The sequence below is a fragment of the Centruroides sculpturatus genome, unplaced genomic scaffold (genome assembly GCF_000671375.1).
Source record: "Centruroides sculpturatus isolate CEXI.00-Female unplaced genomic scaffold, Cexi_2.0 scaffold351, whole genome shotgun sequence".
NCBI classification, from domain to species: domain Eukaryota; kingdom Metazoa; phylum Arthropoda; class Arachnida; order Scorpiones; family Buthidae; genus Centruroides; species Centruroides sculpturatus.
The window spans coordinates 122,136-141,802 of NW_019384531.1; the positions used below are offsets into that span (position 1 = coordinate 122,136).

Below are 19,667 nucleotides of genomic sequence, written 5' to 3' on the forward strand. Positions count from 1 at the left end.
TTTGGCACAAAGTAGCTAAACTGGCATTACTGTATGTACTCCCCAATATGCAAACTAGCAAGTTTTTGCATGGGACCACATCCATTTAAAGGAGAGAGTATCATTAGAATGGTCTGTTAAAATCAGATTTTTGAATTGCTCTACAATTGAAGATCAAACCCATCTTTGCTTACTATGAGAAGAAAATCTATTCTAATCAGAATGGAACATTTATTATAGTACCACTTTTTATTGTTTATGTCAAAGTGTAAAAAGCAACCATTATTGGAAATAAGGTTATTTCTTAAGGGTTGTGAAGGTAATTTACAGTTTAGTTTAACAAATTCTAGTAAAATTTTTCTTTGCTTTAACACATGAAAATTAATATTGTGATAATGACATTTTGGCAGGACAATGACAAAATTTGCTTTATTGGTGTTTGTTTTAAAGTGAGTCAACTATATTATTATTATTATGTTTTGTGAGTTATACTCGGTTCACACTGGTGGCTGTGTACTATGCTGGACCAAAGTGAAGGCATAGCAACCAAAACAAAACTGAAATTAAAGAAGTGTGTCAGTGTGTGCGTCTGTATTCAGGAATTTCCTAACAATGTGGCATGTATTCAATATAGTGGCCTTCTGTAGTGTGATGTATGTATTTCTACTCAATTGTAACGTTCCCAGGCTTTTATGTAGTGTGTGTGGTATCACACCTGTACAGGAGAGAATGACAGGTACAATAAGCACCATGTCCCATCCTGCACAGATGCCTTATTTCCTGGGCAAGTTCTGTGTACTTGCTAATTTTTTCAGTGCATGTGTTTTGTACATTGTGAGTGTTTGGAATGGCTATGTCTATAATGTATGTGATTTTATTGTGTTTGTCAATGAGTGTGATGTCTGGTCTGTTGTGATAAATTGTTTTATCTGTGATTATGGCTCTGTCGTAGTACATTTTGTGCGTGTTGTTTTCCAATACTGTCTGTGGAATATACTTGTAGTATGGTTCGTGGATGTCTGCCAATTTGTGTTTCTTTGCAAGCTCTTGGTGTATTATATTTGCTACTTGATTGTGTCTATGTAAGTAATCTGTCTGTGCCAAGAGCTTGCAACCAGAAGTGATGTGTTGTATAGTTTCTGGCATGATGTGACATTTTCTGCATGTGTCATTTGTGAGTGTTGTATCTTTGAGTATGTGTTTTCTGTAGTTTTTAGTATTTATGACCTGATCCTGTATGGCAATCATGAATCCTTCCGTCTCCCCAAAGAGGCATCCCCGATCTAACCAGCTGTTTGACGCAGTTTTGTCAACAAAATCCTGGGCCAGGTCATAAGGATGCCTGCCATGGAGTGCCTTTCGAGCCCACGATTGCTTGATGGTGTCTATGCTTTTTATGTGTTGTGTCATGTCTGTATGATGTGAGTGTAAGTTTAATGGTGTGTTATTTGAGTCTGCTAGAGTTACTGCTTTATGTAACTGTGATGTTTCTTGTTTCTTGTAGAAAAACTCTCGCAGTGACTGTATTTGTTTGTAGTGAAGGTTAACTATGTCAATCAGGCCACGTCCGCCTTCTTTACGTGGAAGGGTTAATCTTTCTGTGGCGGATTTAGGATGATGTTGTTTATGCTTAGTAAGTGTTGTTCTTGTTTTCCTTTGGAGTTGCTCGAGATCTGTGTGAGTCCAATGTATAACTCCAAAAGAGTATGTGAGTACTGGGATGACATATGTGTTTATTGCTTTAACTGTGTGTTTTGCATTTAACTGTGTTCTAAGTATAGCGTTTAACCTACTTTGGTATTCTTTAATTAATCTTTGCTTTATTTGTGTATGTTCTGTTAGTTTGGCCTGTTGGAATCCTAAATACTTGTAGAACTCGCCCTCTTCCATGGATTCAATAATGTCTCCATTTCCAAGTGCAAAATCTTCTTTCTTCAGGATTCCTTTTTCTATGTGAAGTGTTTCGCATTTGTCTAAGCCAAACTCCATTTGTATGTCCTCAGTGTATGAGTGTGTGATTTGTAGGAGTTGAAGTTGTTTTTGTGTGGATGCATAAAGTTTTATGTCGTCCATGTACATGAGATGTGACAGTGTAAACTGTGTTGTTTTTCCATGTCTGATATTTATTATTATTATTATTATTATTTTAATAAAATATTCACGAATTACATCAGAATAAAGAATACCTCATCCTGTAACCCACGGAAAAGAAGGTACCTATTTCCCCCTTTACTGTATTAGTTGTACTTGTACTTTACATGCAAATAGTTCCTCTTCTCAACAAGTTTCCAGATGAGCTTTGTGTACTAGTCTTTTAAGTCGTATTATGTAAATCCAGATTAACTAATGAATGATGTATATCTGATGATTGCTGCAGATTTGAAGACTGCTGTATGCCTTGAGATTGCTGTATATCATGCTTGAGTTGATCTGTTGTATTGACCTCAAAGATAGCATCTCCAAGCACTCTATTGAGTATAAGCAATGTGTGTATAGCTGCCTGTTTCTGAAGAATACTAATATCAATGTTGGATTCTAATTGATCTATTTATTTCTTTATGTTTTTCGCTATTATTCCTGTTGCTCCTATTATTGATACTATTGGAACAACAGTTGTCTGTGTATTCCACAGGTGGTTAGCTTCCAATTTCAAAAAATGATATTTACTCAATTTTTCAATTTCTTTAGCACCAATGTTATAATCTGATGGTACAGTTATATCTATTAAAAATGTTTTATTCTGATTTTTATCAACATAAATTAAATCTGGTCTATTGTGAGATACAGTGACATCAGTTTGGATAGGCATTTCCCATAGTATCTTGGCTGAACCATTTTCCTTAACTTATGGCTGGAGTAATATTTCCTTCCACCATTGGTCAGCAACTTCTATTTTATGTTTTCAGGCCAGTCACCAGTAGATGTACTGGGCAAGGTTATTACGACGTCTTACATAACAAGTCCCATCCAGTTTTTCACATCCTGATATTGTGGCTGTCCGCCATTTTGTATATACATAGTTATAGTATTTAGATTTAAGATTCTTTGTTCTTTTCCTTCCTTCTTCTTTCTACTAATGACCATTTCCGGTCACCCGATCAGGAGCGGGAATTTCGTGGGTCCTGATTGGTGGCTTACCGACGTGAACAGGGCGCGGCCCTGCCCGTGGGGTACACAAGGTGAACAAAGGGGTAAGAAGGACACTTTTTGCCTGGACGAGGAGGAGAAAGGGTTAAGAAAATATCGTCGGGACATTAAGTCAGGCTTAAGACAAAGAACCTGCCCAATGTGCGAAGTTTAGCGTAGTCCAAAGAGAAGAGAAGAGGACTAGTGACTTGATTGATGAGAGATAGTAGTCTACGGAAACTAAGTGCCAAATTTCATACTAGGAATGTTTAATATACCAAAGTCGGCCGAGAAAACCCCCGCAATTATCGGAAACCACCATCAGGACCTCCTGTGCTAACTACCGGTAGACCTTTTCTTTCCTTCCTTCCTTTTCCTCTTATTAGTATAGTGTTAGATTAAGTTAGATGTAAGTTAATTATAAGTTAGTGATTAGAACCTATATCGTGATAATTAAAAATTGTAAGATTCCGGACGAGAGTAGAGACCTGTTGTATATCTGTGTATTTGTCTCTGACGGGCATCTCTGTGTTACCTGTTAATCCCTGTTGTAATAAATTATTGTTTAATTGATATTCGTTGGAACGATTTGTCTCGTACATCTTTAACTTTCACAATATAATATGCTGCGTGGTCTCGTCTTTAGTTGCACATAGGCGACATTTCCCATCCACTGGCTCCTTTAATATGTCACGTTGATATTGTCGTGTCATAACAGCCTGGTCCTGTATAGAAAATATTGATGAGTCAATACTTGGGGCTGTTTGTTGCTTTTTAATCCATTCAAATGTAAGCTTTCTATCTATATTACCCTGATCTAACACCTTTTTAGGAAATTGACAGTGTAATTGTTTATTTCTCCAAACAACATTACACCGTTTTACTATTGATTTTTTAATTTCTTCATCTGTATGTATTTTTCCTCATGGTAAATATAATTCACCTTCTATCTCTTCTACTTCTTTTATTATTGAATATTTATCCCTACCTATATCATGCTTTACTATTACTTTGATCAAATGATCTCTTTCCTCTTTTAAGTATTGTTTACATTTAACTATTTGTGGTTTATATATGTACTCTATATTTAATAGTCTTCTTCCTCTTTGATTTACTAGCAAATACAATCTTTCTACCTCTGCTTTTTGCTGATGTGCCTTTTTAATTGCTAGTAACTTTCATGTTTTGACATCTATTTTCCTTAGGTCATTATTTTTATAGTTGATTATACCAAATGAGTAAAGCAAGACCAGGATAGCATATGTATTTATACTAGTGTTGCAATGAATAGTATATTCAGCCAAACTATTCGGCTTGATTAACGCATGTACGAAAATTGGCGTGCAAACCACATTATGGCAAGGACCCTGCTCTCTATTGGCCCGCTGTCACTACACTTTACCAATCGCGTTAATTCTTCACAATTGTAGCAGACAGACAAGAGCGTCATGGCATTATGTGATAAATGATGATATCAAATATGGATAACAATGAAATGACCTACACATGTAAATAATGAAAAAAGTTTAGCTTTAGCTTTTAAACTGCTCCTCAAACATGATTTCTTTTGTTTCAGCCAACATCCAAAGAAACTGCAAAACTGTAGGTTCTTGATCCTCATCTGCTACTATATTTCGTGTCAGCTGGTCTATATCTTCTACACAGTCCGTTATGGGTTGTATACCATACTGGTTATCGTGCACTGTATATGTTCTATCGTTCTCAGGTTCTGCAATCACATTTACAATTAGTTCTGTGGGTGCTATTTCCTCTGCCTGTTTTTGTATACAGTTGAGAAGTTCTTGTGATATTACTTTCTCTTTAACCTGTTGAACGTTGATCCCGAAAATTTTCGGGTTGACCTCATTTACCTGTGTGGGCGATCCCGAAAATTTACGTGTTTACATCGGAACGTTTTTTAACATAAGATGTCGCTACTTGTATGTTGTTTACAAGTAAGTGACGTATATCAGAAGAACCGTTATTTTAACTAGTTTTTCTCAGCAGGTTGTCGAAATTCTAGGAATAGTTCTTTGTTTGAAATCACAAAGAAAATTAGACCATTTCGTTTCTGTTTTTCGACATGGCAGGAAGTAGTAGACACAGCTCTCTAAACAAGTTAGAAGTTATTGAATATTTATTTAATTTAGGTTAATTTAGATAAAGTAATTATAAAACCAAATTGTATACTAGATTATAATCGCAATATGGGTGGAATCGATCTCTGTGACGGAGTAAAACACAATTATCCGTGCATGAGAAAAACGGTGAAATGGTACAAAAAAGTGTTTTTTCATATGATGGATATTACATTATATAAGGCCTGTATTTTATATCGAAAACATACGAAAATACAAATATCATTTTTAGATTTTCGTATGTCTGTAATCAGAGAAGTGATAGAAAAGTATCACACAAGCAGACATCTAGTTCGCCGCGGTCGACCATCACATGAAAATCCATTACGTTTATCAGAACGGCATTTTCCTAGTCTCATACCACCTACAGAGAAAAAAAAGCATCCATCCAGAGTATGTAAAGTATGTTCGNAATATATATATATATACGTATACAATATATATCTAGTTTGCTCATCGATCTTGTTGGGAAGTTTTTATCTAGACACATCATTTTTGATATATAATTATGAAACAGACAGACGTTTCAGTATCAAACATATTTTACATAACTGGATTTTTAAATTAGACAGATTAGATTCAGTTGTATATGGTATGTGACTAGAGTAAAAAGTTCAAAATAAGAGTGAATTTCCATCACAATCTTTATGCATGCCTTTAAATGTTGATTTATCAAACATTTAAATTAAAACATTCTTCACATATCGTTGGTGCACAAGAATAGTGACACAACTCAAAAATTTCCAATTTTGAGTTTATTGTAGAAATGTATAGCAAACTCCCCATATTTTTATGTGGAAGAACGAGCACTAATATTTATCTCCAAAAAAGATTTGAAAATTTTAAAAATCCAAGATCATGACAAAGCCTTGCAGGAAACAAGAAACTTTTAAATGGCTGTTCTGGAAGATCTGTTTTTCTAAGTTGTGTCACTATTCTTGTGCACCAACGATATAAAGAAATTCTTATAATGATATTTTTTTTTAATCTTTAAAATTCTGTTTAATCTTGCAATGGTATCTAATAAACAAAGAAATATGACAGAATAGAAGGAATGTAAATAATTTACAGCATATCATAAATACTTCAATTAGAATGTGTTTATTCTTTTAAAACAAAATATATATTAATGTAAGAATAAATAATTTAAATAGTTGCATTGTATTGATACTTATTTAAATTCCACATATACTTGAATAAACATTCTTACCTATCAATCATGCTTCTAGAAGAACAGGCATCAACTACAACATGAACATCATAGCCATTTTTTATCAATGATAATGTAGTTCCTTGTATACAAACATGGGTTTCAATACCACACAAAACAACTGATTTAATATCATCAGATTTTGATTTTAGTGTTTTAATTACATCATCTGTCAGCATTGAAAACTGTGTTTTATGAAAAGGTTTAATATCTGCATAATCTGCAATTCCTAATTCTGATACAGTAGGACCAAGACCTATAAAAAATTAAAATGAATAGTCATTACTTTTAAAAATAAATATTAAAAAGTTAGATTTCTATAATGTAATAAATTTCTTTACTACAATAAAAGTTTTTACAATGTTCATCAGCAGAACTGATATAAATAGTTTTTAAAAACTGTTGTTAGGTTCATTTAAGTTGGATATGTATTGATTATAAAATTTATATTTTATAGATAATTAGATACAAATTTAGTTGATATGTTAGATTAGTTGAGCTATTTTATGGTATAAGACAGTGGTTCCCAAACTTCTTTGATTTGCAGCACCCTTGCTAAATCCAGATTTTACCAAGATGCCCTTATGTCAAATTCTAACAAGTACAATTTGCAAAATAACCAATGTTTTTAAAATTAAGTAAAATTATAAAAATTTTATAGCATTTTATGGTGCTTTGTTAGGGCGCTGCAGCTTCCTTGCAGGGGGGGCCACATTGCACACTTTGGGAACCACTGGTATAAGATATTTTTACTAGCATTTAAGGATAAGATGCAATCCATGATATTGTTCTCATATTTAGAGAGAAATTTCAGTAAATATTTTGCCATATTTGGCAATTTTAAACAAATGATATACTTAGAAACTGAATGAGAATCAAAGAAATAATGGAAACACACCTTATTAGTATCCAGCAAATGAGTTTTAATGAATTAAAAAGTGTTTTTGACCCCTATTTATAGGTCTTCTTCAGTTACAAAATAGAATGATTTAAGAAATCAAGCTAGTTAACAGAATCAAACATACAAATGATATTTGATGTTGAAAACTATAAAATATAAAATTTTTAAAATTTAACACAAAGCAAGGAGAAAATAACATTAAAAATATGTATATATATAATATGCATGTATTTAGATACACATTACAGTTATCAATGTATGTAGAACTTTGACCTTGTCTTACTCTGTTTACATAAAATAAAACAGAGTAAGACAAGGTGAAAGTTTGTAAATAGATCTCCATGCTGATGATAGTGTCTGCATCTCTGTTTTTGATGGGCCTTATAAATTTTGAGCATCTCCAAGATCTGAGGTTGTTACTGTTCATAGTTGGTTGAATTACTTGGCATTCTCCCATGCAATCTGTATGCCTTGTTGTTTGGCGCACTGCTAGGACTGTTGTTCATGTTGTTAATTGTGTATTGCTGTTCTTTGAACCTTTTTTTAAAGTTACATAAGGCTTCTCTGTATAGAGAAGCCTTATGTANTGTTTTTAAAATTAAGTAAAATTATAAAAATTTTATAGCATTTTATGGTGCTTTGTTAGGGCGCTGCAGCTTCCTTGCAGGGGGGGCCACATTGCACACTTTGGGAACCACTGGTATAAGATATTTTTACTAGCATTTAAGGATAAGATGCAATCCATGATATTGTTCTCATATTTAGAGAGAAATTTCAGTAAATATTTTGCCATATTTGGCAATTTTAAACAAATGATATACTTAGAAACTGAATGAGAATCAAAGAAATAATGGAAACACACCTTATTAGTATCCAGCAAATGAGTTTTAATGAATTAAAAAGTGTTTTTGACCCCTATTTATAGGTCTTCTTCAGTTACAAAATAGAATGATTTAAGAAATCAAGCTAGTTAACAGAATCAAACATACAAATGATATTTGATGTTGAAAACTATAAAATATAAAATTTTTAAAATTTAACACAAAGCAAGGAGAAAATAACATTAAAAATATGTATATATATAATATGCATGTATTTAGATACACATTACAGTTATCAATGTATGTAGAACTTTGACCTTGTCTTACTCTGTTTACATAAAATAAAACAGAGTAAGACAAGGTGAAAGTTTGTAAATAGATCTCCATGCTGATGATAGTGTCTGCATCTCTGTTTTTGATGGGCCTTATAAATTTTGAGCATCTCCAAGATCTGAGGTTGTTACTGTTCATAGTTGGTTGAATTACTTGGCATTCTCCCATGCAATCTGTATGCCTTGTTGTTTGGCGCACTGCTAGGACTGTTGTTCATGTTGTTAATTGTGTATTGCTGTTCTTTGAACCTTTTTTTAAAGTTACATAAGGCTTCTCTGTATAGAGAAGCCTTATGTAACTTTAAAAAAAGGTTCAAAGAACAGCAATACACAATTAATTAAAGTTACATAAGGCTTCTCTGTATAGAGAAGCCTTATGTAACTTTAAAAATATGAAATTAATTTCTGCATACAATTCTATAACATCTACACCTTTACAACTATACCATAGGCTTCTCTGTATAGAGAAGCTTAGGTTAAATATTGACCTCCAGTGTGATGGTATAGACTCCTTGAGTATAGGAATGATTTTTCTTGGGCTCCTTAGCATTGGAAAATAGCTAAATGTAAATTTCCAGCTATGGTATAGTTGTAAAGGTGTAGATGTTATAGAATTGTATGCAGAAATTAATTTCATATTATTGATAGTTGGATAGCCATGGTGTTAGGTACGCTTCTCGATGTAGTCAAGTTCTCTTATGGTGTCTGTGATGCATGTGCATTGTGTGTAGGCTCTTCATATTAATGATCTGAAAGTTGAGAGTTTGATGTATGAGGTTGAACGTATGTTAGTTTCTCATTAATTTGTGTTAAATTTTAAAAATTTTGTATTTTATTCTATTCAGCATCAAATATCATTTGTGTGTTTGATTCTGTTAACTAGTTTGATTTCTTAAATCATTCTATTTTGTAACTGAAGACTTATAAGTAGAGGTTGAAAATTTTTTTTTATTCATTAAACTTATTTGCTGGATACAAATAAAATGTGTTTGTGTTATTTTTGGGATTTGAAAATTTGATTGCAAATGTTATTAGAGATCATTTTAGAAATCTTTTGAAAATATTTCTAATATGAGATATTTCAAAATTAAAACTACTTTAATGAATTAGTTTTGATTTTAATTTTTGTTTGTGGAGTTACCTTTTTATGTAGCATTTCATCTCAATCAAAAATCAAACACAATTGCTTTAATTGGAGTATGATATCTAACACAAACATCCAAATACTTTGACTTTTTCAATCCAGCTTCAAGAACTTGGAATCCACAGCACTTGGATGTTTATATATTAGATATCATACTCTAATTAAAGCAGTTGTGTTTGATTTTTGATTAAGGCTTTTGGAGTGTTAGTAAATTTTATTTAATCTCAAAATCAATTTTCTGATACACTATACAATGTATCATTTTATTTGCTGTATTTCCTCATTTAAACAGCAAAGATTAGTCAAATCTTTGCTGTTTAAATGCTGGGATAGTTATAAATCAACAAATTTTAGCATTTAATTAATTAAGTTTATTAAATTGATAGATTTTTCCAATATTTTATTTTAAATAATATTATATATTATTGCTTTTCTTAATTTGTTTTTTGCAGTATTTAGATAATAATAAAAATATATATATTGAAGGAACAATTAATATTTATTACTTAAAAAAATTTTTATGAAATGCTCTGAAAAATGATATGAAATGTATAATTCTCTAATCTATAATATTTCAAAGCAGTATTTTATCAAATATTTGAGTTGAGATGCCATAGGCATGATTCAAGCAATTTTGGAAAAATTATCTTTTTTATTTAATGTATGGTGGTGTTATTATAAATGATGAAAAACTCCAAATTTCTTTAAAATTAAAAAAAATCTGCATTGTTGGAAAACTGACATTTAAAGTGATCTAACAAAGCAGATTTTTGTTACATCACTTACATGTAATTACTGTAATTTAAAACTAAATTAAGATGTTCTATAGATAAACAAAACTTTTTATTCCAGCAAAATGAATTCAATTCACCAGTGATTTCAAACTTTTCAACTGTGGGACAAATTGTACATGAGTCCTACATAGGTGGACCACAAATACTTTATATACTCAATATATATAAAAAGTGGGCCTATTTCTATCATTTGTAACAGTAATAGTTACTCAATGAAACTCAAATTATAGTCATAAACTATTGGTCAAACAGTTCATACTCAACAATTCAACTTTGTTAACAATTATTTACAAGATAGATTTGTAAGATGTGTCAAATATGTTTGTATGCTGGATTTGGCTCAGGCTGTAGTTTGGGCACTCCTGCACTAGACAAAGATTTTGATCATGTTCAGACCACTTATCAAAATTACGCATTGGAACAAAATTCAAAAACATGAGAACTTATAGGCTATAACCATTTTTTGGAACAAGCACTGTGAGTGGATCTGATTCCTAACTCAAACTGAAAGAAATTTAAAATCATTAGATGCATAATTGTTTTTGGTAGAACTAATTCATAATTAAACCCTGTTCCACTGATGATGCATATAACTAAAAAATGAAAATTTTGAATGTAATTAGAAAGTTTATGAATTATTTAAAATTTTTATTGGTTTTTATGTTCAATTTTAAATTTGTTAAGTTTGGATCTGAAAATGATACATAATAATCATAAAAAATGCTTATCAAATATTATTTTTATTATATTATTTATCAAACTGACTTATAAATTATTAGTATTTTGTCTAAGGAGCCATTTAAGTATTAAATCAGCAAATATTTTCCCATTTTTGATCTCCTCCTCCATCATTGCCAAGTATTTATCAGTCACCAAGTATTTATTATGTCATAAGGGCAGAGATTAAAACCATTTGCAAATACACAAAAATTATTTTCAGCCCTTTCTTTGATGACAAGGTAAAATAAATGATAGGTGCAATCTTACATCATCAAAGGCTCACTCTCTCTCCACTATTGCCAGCAATCATCAGATACAAATAAATTCCCCCCCTCATAAACTACTGATATAATTGTGGGCCCTTATGGATGATAAAAATATTTAGTGTTCTGTAAACTGTTTTTGATATCACAATAATTTCAACTCAAATAGTTTGAAAAATTTTGTTTTATTTTGAAAATAGATACTGGCTAAATCTGTATACTGTATGAGAATTATGAGTTAAATATAGAACAATTCAAGAATATAAGTTAATCATTAACAAGTTAATTATAAATTAATAAATTAGTGTTTGACATGGCCTATTAAAACAGCAGATCTATACAGTACTTACACACAAAAATAGAAACAAAAGTCATTGATGGTGTTGGATCTATATAAACCAGACCTGTTTTACTGCTTGCTTCTGTATTATTTAATTATTCGGCTAATCCGAACAGGGCTCAGTCCCAATTAGTTCAGACTAGCAGGACTCTATTGTATCAATAGATTCAAACCGAAAGTTCAAATCTTACATATGGAATGTTCCAATTGGAGTTCATAACATTAAATAAGCCATTAAACCAAGTTGAGATCAATTATTATATTTTAATAAACCAGGTTGAGATGACAAATTAAAACAAAATAAATAAATCACAAAAGGTTCCAAGTGCCTTGTGATCTATTTATTTTATTCAGTTCATTCCATGCCTTCTAAGGGATCTTGTACCACGATTTCCAGGCACTAGAAATTTCAAATTCTTCTGTATGTTTTATTGAGGAGAAAAGTGAGTACTTTGAATAATCTTAGACTCATTCAAGCTCTCTGCAATAAAACACATTTAATTCAATATGCAGGTGACACAGTCATTTTAACTCCTACTGAAGTAGTCTTCAGCAAAAGTTAACTCTGCTTATGGATTATCTGGAACACATTCAATTAAATATTAATAATCAATAAACAAGAATATTAATTTTTTATAACAACAAAAAACTTTCAAAACAAGAAACAGGATTCTATTTAGCTAATCAACGTCTTGAGATGGTCAACAATGTTTCTTTCAGAAAACATTCTCTGGGGGGTATTTTTCTGATTTGAGGGGAATGATTAATGCAACTGATCAATAAATTAATATATGAGTATATAAACAATAATCATTTGTGATTTTAAAATCTGTTTGTATGGGGGTTATTTATATGAGGGGCTATTTTTCAATCTCTAGGAATATTACTCTCTCAAACATTCCTGAAAGAAATCTTGATTGATGAGTCTATTCATCTAGGAGTCAAATTTGCTTGAAATTAATCATTTGATGACCACCTGAAATATGTAACAAAATTATTCCTTTAACTAATAATTTAATAAACTTATGTTCTATGTTTAATATTTTACTGGGCTCTTCCATTTTATATGCAAACCCAATTTGGGGACTGGACTTTTTAAATGAAATGGAATGCTTTCAAATAAACTTTCTGAGAAGACTGTTTGGACTAGAAAGAAATATAGTGGGTTATTTTATCCACTAAGAAACAAACAATTTTGAATTTTCCTTTTTTTTTAATTAAAATAACTACACTATAAGTGTAAACCTCAAAAACTGTTGATTAAAAACTTTGATCAGACATTGAATTTATTTGGAATATTTAGACTCTTGTTTGATACTAAATTTGGACTAATTTAATCATGCATATTCAGTATTAAAAGAGTTATCATTTACAAATTACATGTTTAAAGCTTCTTGAGCTCTCAGTAAGTCTAAATTTCATAAATGGTATTATTACACGGTGAAGGGATTTTTAGTGTGTAATGATACCATATCAAGAGGTCAAAAAAAAAAGGAAGAAAATTCTGTATGAATGAATGTGTATGTCAACATGTATTTTGCTTTATACTCAGCACATCTGTAGGTAGGGTGTTAAGCCCTCTCATCATAGTCAGCAATGCCCATTTTCAATATATAATGCCATATTTATTCAAATATAAGACGACCTCACATATAGGATAAGATGTGACTTTAAACATCAAAATAAAGAAAAATTAGATTTATTAATACAATTCTAATTTTATTTTGTTTAATCACAAGTAAAATATCAAATGAACGTAAATGCACACATTATCCTGCAAAAATTACTAGCATTTTAAAAACTTTACGGAAAAATCTTGCAAAATCGACAACATAATTAGTTCATGTAAAGCTAGACAATCAGGAACCTTTTTTTCTTTTTTCCTATTCTTAACAGTTGAATCCACTCTCCGTCAATTACACTTATGAGTTTCTCTGAATTATGATTTCCGAATAATCATCTGTTTTCACATGGGAATGGATTAAAACTTATATCATGCTCCTATATGATTTTGGAATTTCAATCTGGAATTTAATTCAAGCTTTGCTTTTCCTATTGCTATTCATCTTTACTCCTAACAATATACAAGAATGATTCAAATGACCTAGATAAAATACTTATGTTTTTAAATACAAGAGAGTAAGCATCTGGTAAAAAATGTGAATACATGGTTCACAAAAGTTATTTGCAAAAATGCAAAGAATCTTTTGCTCATGCATATAGGATGACCTAGGAATTTGAAGCTGTGATAAATGAATAAAAACCTCATCTTATATGCAAGTAAATACGGTATATGCTTTTGCTTTCATAATGTAATCTTAAGTGCTAGTTATTTTTACACTTAAACTGTAGCTAATAGGCTTAGTGATGGCTGGGGGAAAAAAAAAGAAATACTAGACTATTTCTTCAGTTTATCTCTATAACCCCTGTAATTTATGCCTGCTATAAAACTGATACTCAGTTTCCATGGACCAAAAAATTTGAATTTGACAAGAAAACTTCTATATATAAAAGTTTTGTCAAATTCAAAATTTTGCAATATATGGAGCATTGATGCTATTACATTTTGGAGATTATAAGTCAATAGAGGAAATAAGAGATTATAAGTGTTCTTTAATCCAGTTGTATAAATCTGGCAAATCTAATTAAAACCCCTTTCTTTCTTTATTGTTTATATAATTTTTATAATGCTTGAATTGTATCTTTTCTCTTCTGTTCTAAGTAGCATACAAATAATTGTCAAATGAGGAATGACTTCTATATGTACAGTACTGTACATGATATTAACTTATTGTATTCAATTTAAATAAAGTGTCTGTTTATATGTAATTACCTAACAATGTTAAAAATCTTGTTAGTTTATATTTACTAAGATATTGTATTGTACTGAAAGAAATACAGTAATTATAATATTCATTCAATCCATGACTATTGAATAAATAAAATGTAGATGACTATGAAGATAATCAGCAGCTTCATATAAACATTCTATTTTATTAAATATATTAAATGAAAATAAACAATATTCTTCTTACATTTGGTAGAATCTTAGAAATGTTAAACATATATTTGTTTTTCCTTTCATGATAAATTGTTTTATAAATCAAATATTAAATGTATATTTTTAATCGAATAAAATAAAAATTATATTTTGCAATTTGCATGAAATTTTCAATATTTCTGTTTTGTAATTAATTTAAAAAAAGTATTTATAATTTTGGTATTATTTCTATATTCTTGAGTACAGGACCGTGCTGTGCTATGATGCAGAGATGCGGCCGCATCAGGCGGCACCGTAATGGGGCATCATAAGCATCATTTAAGGTTTGGCATAAGCGGCATTTCAAAGACTTTCATCATCTGAGAAAATCTACCGCACGGCCCTGCTTGAGTACCATAATTCTTCTTTCAGATTTTAATGATTCAGATTTATTACCATGCTTTTGTGGCTAATATTAGTGACAGTAAACTTCCAATGGTTTTCCAATTAACATTAGTTAGTTGTATACCGACTATGCCAATTTCTGATCTCAAATTAATGCATTAATCTGATGATGGTAATCATTACAATACAAGCAACAATATCTTTATAATGTATCTTAAATATAGTTCAGAATTGTAAATGTAATTAGTTTTATGGCTGTAATTATCATCGAAAAGTTTTTATACTTGAAATTACTACTCTGTTGTTATATGCTATATATAATAATTGATATATATATATTTATATAAATGATGAGATTTCGCTGATATACCTTTTCGATATTGTTCGGTTACAATGACGGGTATATCTAACGCTTTGGCTCCTTTTAATATTCTAGAAGAAACTTGAACGATTTCGTTAAAATACTTGATAGTTGGACGAAATTTTTCTTGCATATCGCATAAGAATACGCATGTTTGTTTCGGTAAAAGTTGGCCCACTCTGCACACAGCCATATTTCTATTCTTTCGTAATACAGATGATAGGAAAAGTGTATGGTAAGGTTGCCAGTTTTCGAGTCTGGTCCAACACTCCATTTTTAAAGTCCTTTACAGAGAATTTCGTTAGACAGTAATCAATTATTTAAAATACTAATATTTCTAAATAATAATGACAAATCAATATTCAGATGTTTGTTTCGGATGGGTGAAATTGCACAATTTTATTTTTTCCTTTAAAATTTTAGATATACAGTACGCAAAATCAGCATTTTATTAAATATGTTCAATCAGAAATAAACACAGCTGTTAATATAACTTTTATTACGTTAATAGTACAGGTATTTAAAAAGAATACTTCCAAAATAAACACTTTTTACAGCTTTACGCTTCTGTTTAACTTGCATCTACGGTTTCCTGTTTTTTTTTTTTTTTTTTTTTTTTTTTACTCTTTCCGGCCTGTGGGCACTAAAAAGGCATCTTTTTAGCAAGCCCATTATGGGTTCGGACAGGCCCACAATGGGCGGATGAGTAGTGAGGGACGGGGCCCGCATATCCGGACGGACTACCTCCCGAAAAATTCCTGGGGATTTTTCGACCCGTCCAGATTCGATTTCGAGTCCCCTCAGAGCGGTAAGCTACCATCTTGTCCGTTCGGCCATCCAGCCATCAATCCAAAAATGTTGGGAAACACTGGTCTATAATATAAACATAGTAACTAAAAATCTCTCTTTCAACAAAGCTGCCTTCGTTTACTGAACTAATATTCTTCTGATGTTCTTCTTCTAATGATCTTTGTGTCCTACGTCGGCCAAAATATTCTCCTATGGAATGTATGAAAACGTCATCAATTAACAGACCCTGATTAAAAAAAAACTCTTGTTAGGACAATCCCTTAATCTAAATTATTGCCTTTTTTTGCTAGTTACACGTTAATTAAAAGACTTTTTACAATATTTTTTTAACAGCATAAGTGTTAGATTAATTATTAAATTTATTAATAAAATTATTTATTATTATTAATATATTATTAATTTGCTNTCTACTCCAACCATTGGGAAGTGAAGACGCTTCTACCAAAATTGAAGATTCTGAATCAATCCCTACTGTTTTTTTATCTTTTGCACCCTTCTTCGAATTACCTTTTCTTTCTGCCTTATTTTCCGATGAATCTTCTTCAATAGATTCCTCCTCTTTCAATTCTTTTGTTTTCTCATCTTCGTGATCACTACCTTTATCAGAGCCTTCCGCCGAACTCAGATGGTTAGTTTCATCATCAACATTCTCGTCGTCTAAAGACGTAGTTTTCGCGTCCTTTTCTTTATTTTGCTTATTTAACTCAGTCTGTTTACTGTTTGGCATGATTATAAACTTAAAAAACGTACTAAAAATGATACTAATCGCTCAACTCAACTTACGATTCTCTTCCAAATCATCCACAAATGACAACTGAAAATTCAAATTCATGCGTCCAATCAGAAAGCAATAAAATTTCGTTTATTCTCTAATATTAACTATTTCTTCAATTTTATTTTCTTATATATAATTAATAATCGATATATTTATTAATAACAATAAAAATTTTATGATAAATACGTAGTTAAATATTTAAAATGAAAATCTTGCGAGTGACGTCACACAATTGACCAATAAGAAGTTATGTTTACATTAAGGAACAGTTCGTTCTGATGGCCGCCATGTTTGATTATTTTTTGGTTTTAGATTTCGAAGCCACTTGCCATCGTCATACTAAATTAAACCCTCAAGTACGACTAATTTTCGAATTAAAGTTTTTCTTATTTATTCAAATATATTATCACACAATTAATTATTTTCCTTTTAATTTATTTTGTTTTTAATATATTTATTTACAATTGTTAGTTTCATCTTTAAATAAGATATTTAAATGATTACAATGGTTTATTAAAAAATAAAAATTAAATAAAAACAACCACCCAAATGATTTTAGCAGCATGATGAAGGCTACTCCAAGATGTGAAGAAAGAAACAGCATCTTTAGGGCATTAAAAGTATTTAAACAAAAGCTTAAAGAGCACTGTTTAAGTGCTCTTTAAGCTTTTGTTTAAATACTTTTCTTCACTATGACAGAGGTATACAAGGGGGAGATAACACACTTGATAATTCAAGCTTTATGCAATCTCAACATTAGAAACACTTTCAAAACAAGCAAGTGCAATGTTGTTTCTATTAAGACAACCATCATGCTTATGTTAATACAATATCCGAGTATTGTTTCTACTATTATACCCTATGTTTACAGTTTTCAGGCTGAATTCACTGTTTCTAGTTGTAATGCAATAAACTCCTAATTTCTATGAGGGAAATTTATTAATTGAATATATAAAAATGACAGTTAAATAGCTTTCAAGAAGTTTGGGTTATTTCATTTATCTTCAGAAAAGCAAAAATGAACAAGTACATATTAAAAAATTCTTGAAAATTCTGTAATCTTGCTTCTGCAGGTGTATAGAAACTCTTATTAGTAATTTGGTGAACCAAAATATAGTTTAATTATATTTATTTTGCTTGATTATACGTATTTTTTAGAAAAAGAAAGTTTATTTTTGCTCCTGTCAAACATTATTAATGATTTTTATAGTTTCAATGGTGCTGAATCCAAATTTGACAACAGAATTGATCTAACACCCTCCACTCTTAACAGAAATGAGGTTTTTGAAGGAAAACATTTTCTGTTTAAAGTGTCATTTATTGGCTATACATATTGATAATTGGCTAATTAGATACAAACAGATTTATATTAATTACTCCTTTTTCATAATTCTATACACTTAAAACTGAAATACTTAACAACATATTTTCTTCCTTTTATATTCTTCTTAAGTGTGTCATTGTAGAGTCCAGCAGTAATTCACTAACATGTTCTTGTTCCACCTTCCACTTTTACTGCTTTTCCATTTGAGAAAGAAACTGATGAAACCTTTCTCCATGTTCATCAGAAACGGCTCCTAGGTTGGCAGGAAAAATATCTAAATGGGAATGCAGAAAATGCATCTTGAATGACATATTACAACCCAGTGTTTAGTAGTATATTACTAATCTCTCTACAATTTTCTTGTATTTGTTAGCTCATACATTATCCAAAAATTCTTGCTCACATTTTTGAATGCATCCCATGCTGTCCTTTCCATTGGCTTAAGTTTTTCCTTGAAACTAGGATCTTTCAAAATCTGTCTTACTTGGGAATCAACAAAAATTCCCTTCTCTATTTTTACATCACTCAGATGGGAAAACTTTTGCTTCAGATATGCAAAGCCATCAGAAACAGCTCCTAGGTTGGCAGGAAAACCTTTTCCTTCTCTGTTCATACTTTTTAAAGTTTTTCATCAAACCAAGCTTCATATGAAGAGGAGGTAAGAGGATTTTAGTTTTCTCTGCCAGAGCAGGAAAAGCAATATGAAAATGTTGTATATTTGTTTGCTATGTGATTGGGCCACTTTTTACCAAGTAGTGACTGGTTCTTGTTTAATTGTCCCATTCAGTTTCACACTCAGAATATAATTTTGGGGGAGGCTGAGTTGAACAAATGAAAACTTTTACTGTAAATTCAGTAAAATTCATTAGGTAATTATAAAAATTTATTTAAAGAATGAAGTCCAGTTTTCTTTTCTTTTTTAGAAAGCTCTTGAATTACTTCAGTCATGGTTACATTAATCTCTCTGTGTATATATACAAAGCCAGTTCATTCAATCCTGATTGTGTCATGGTAGATCTTAAATCTAAATGGTAAGATGGAAAATGTCCTTTCACTGACACATGTTGTTACTGGAAACGTTGCCAATATTTTTAATAAGCTATAGATGTTTGGGCTGTAATTTGAAAAAAAATTGTAGATCTATAAATTCCCAGAGTCGCTGTCTGTCTGTCCTTCCTTAATCTCGAGAACGAGGTTAGATAGATGAAAGCGGAAACCAGATATGGAAATCTTCTGGGCAGGAA

General features: G+C 30.9%; 1 protein-coding gene across 1 annotated transcript; it reads right to left on the bottom strand.

Moving 5' to 3' along the window:
- Window positions 1-6,432: 6,432 nt before the first annotated feature.
- LOC111623040 (isochorismatase domain-containing protein 2-like) lies at window positions 6,433-15,800 on the bottom strand. Its single transcript, XM_023365518.1, has 2 exons — window positions 15,524-15,800; window positions 6,433-6,709 (listed from the first exon to the last, which is right to left on the bottom strand). Exons 1-2 carry the CDS (start codon window positions 15,786-15,788, stop codon window positions 6,450-6,452), a joined length of 525 nt encoding a protein of 174 aa, XP_023221286.1. The 5' UTR covers window positions 15,789-15,800; the 3' UTR covers window positions 6,433-6,449.
- Window positions 15,801-19,667: the final 3,867 nt, after the last annotated feature.

Excerpts from the sequence above, each read along its gene's own strand:
- LOC111623040 (XM_023365518.1), bottom strand. The coding sequence starts at position 15,788 with ATGGAGTGTTGGACCAGACTCGAAAACTGGCAACCTTACCATACACTT. Across the intron at positions 6,710-15,523 it reads AACCGAACAATATCGAAAAG|GTCTTGGTCCTACTGTATCA; the intron begins GTATATCAGCGA and ends AATTTTTTATAG.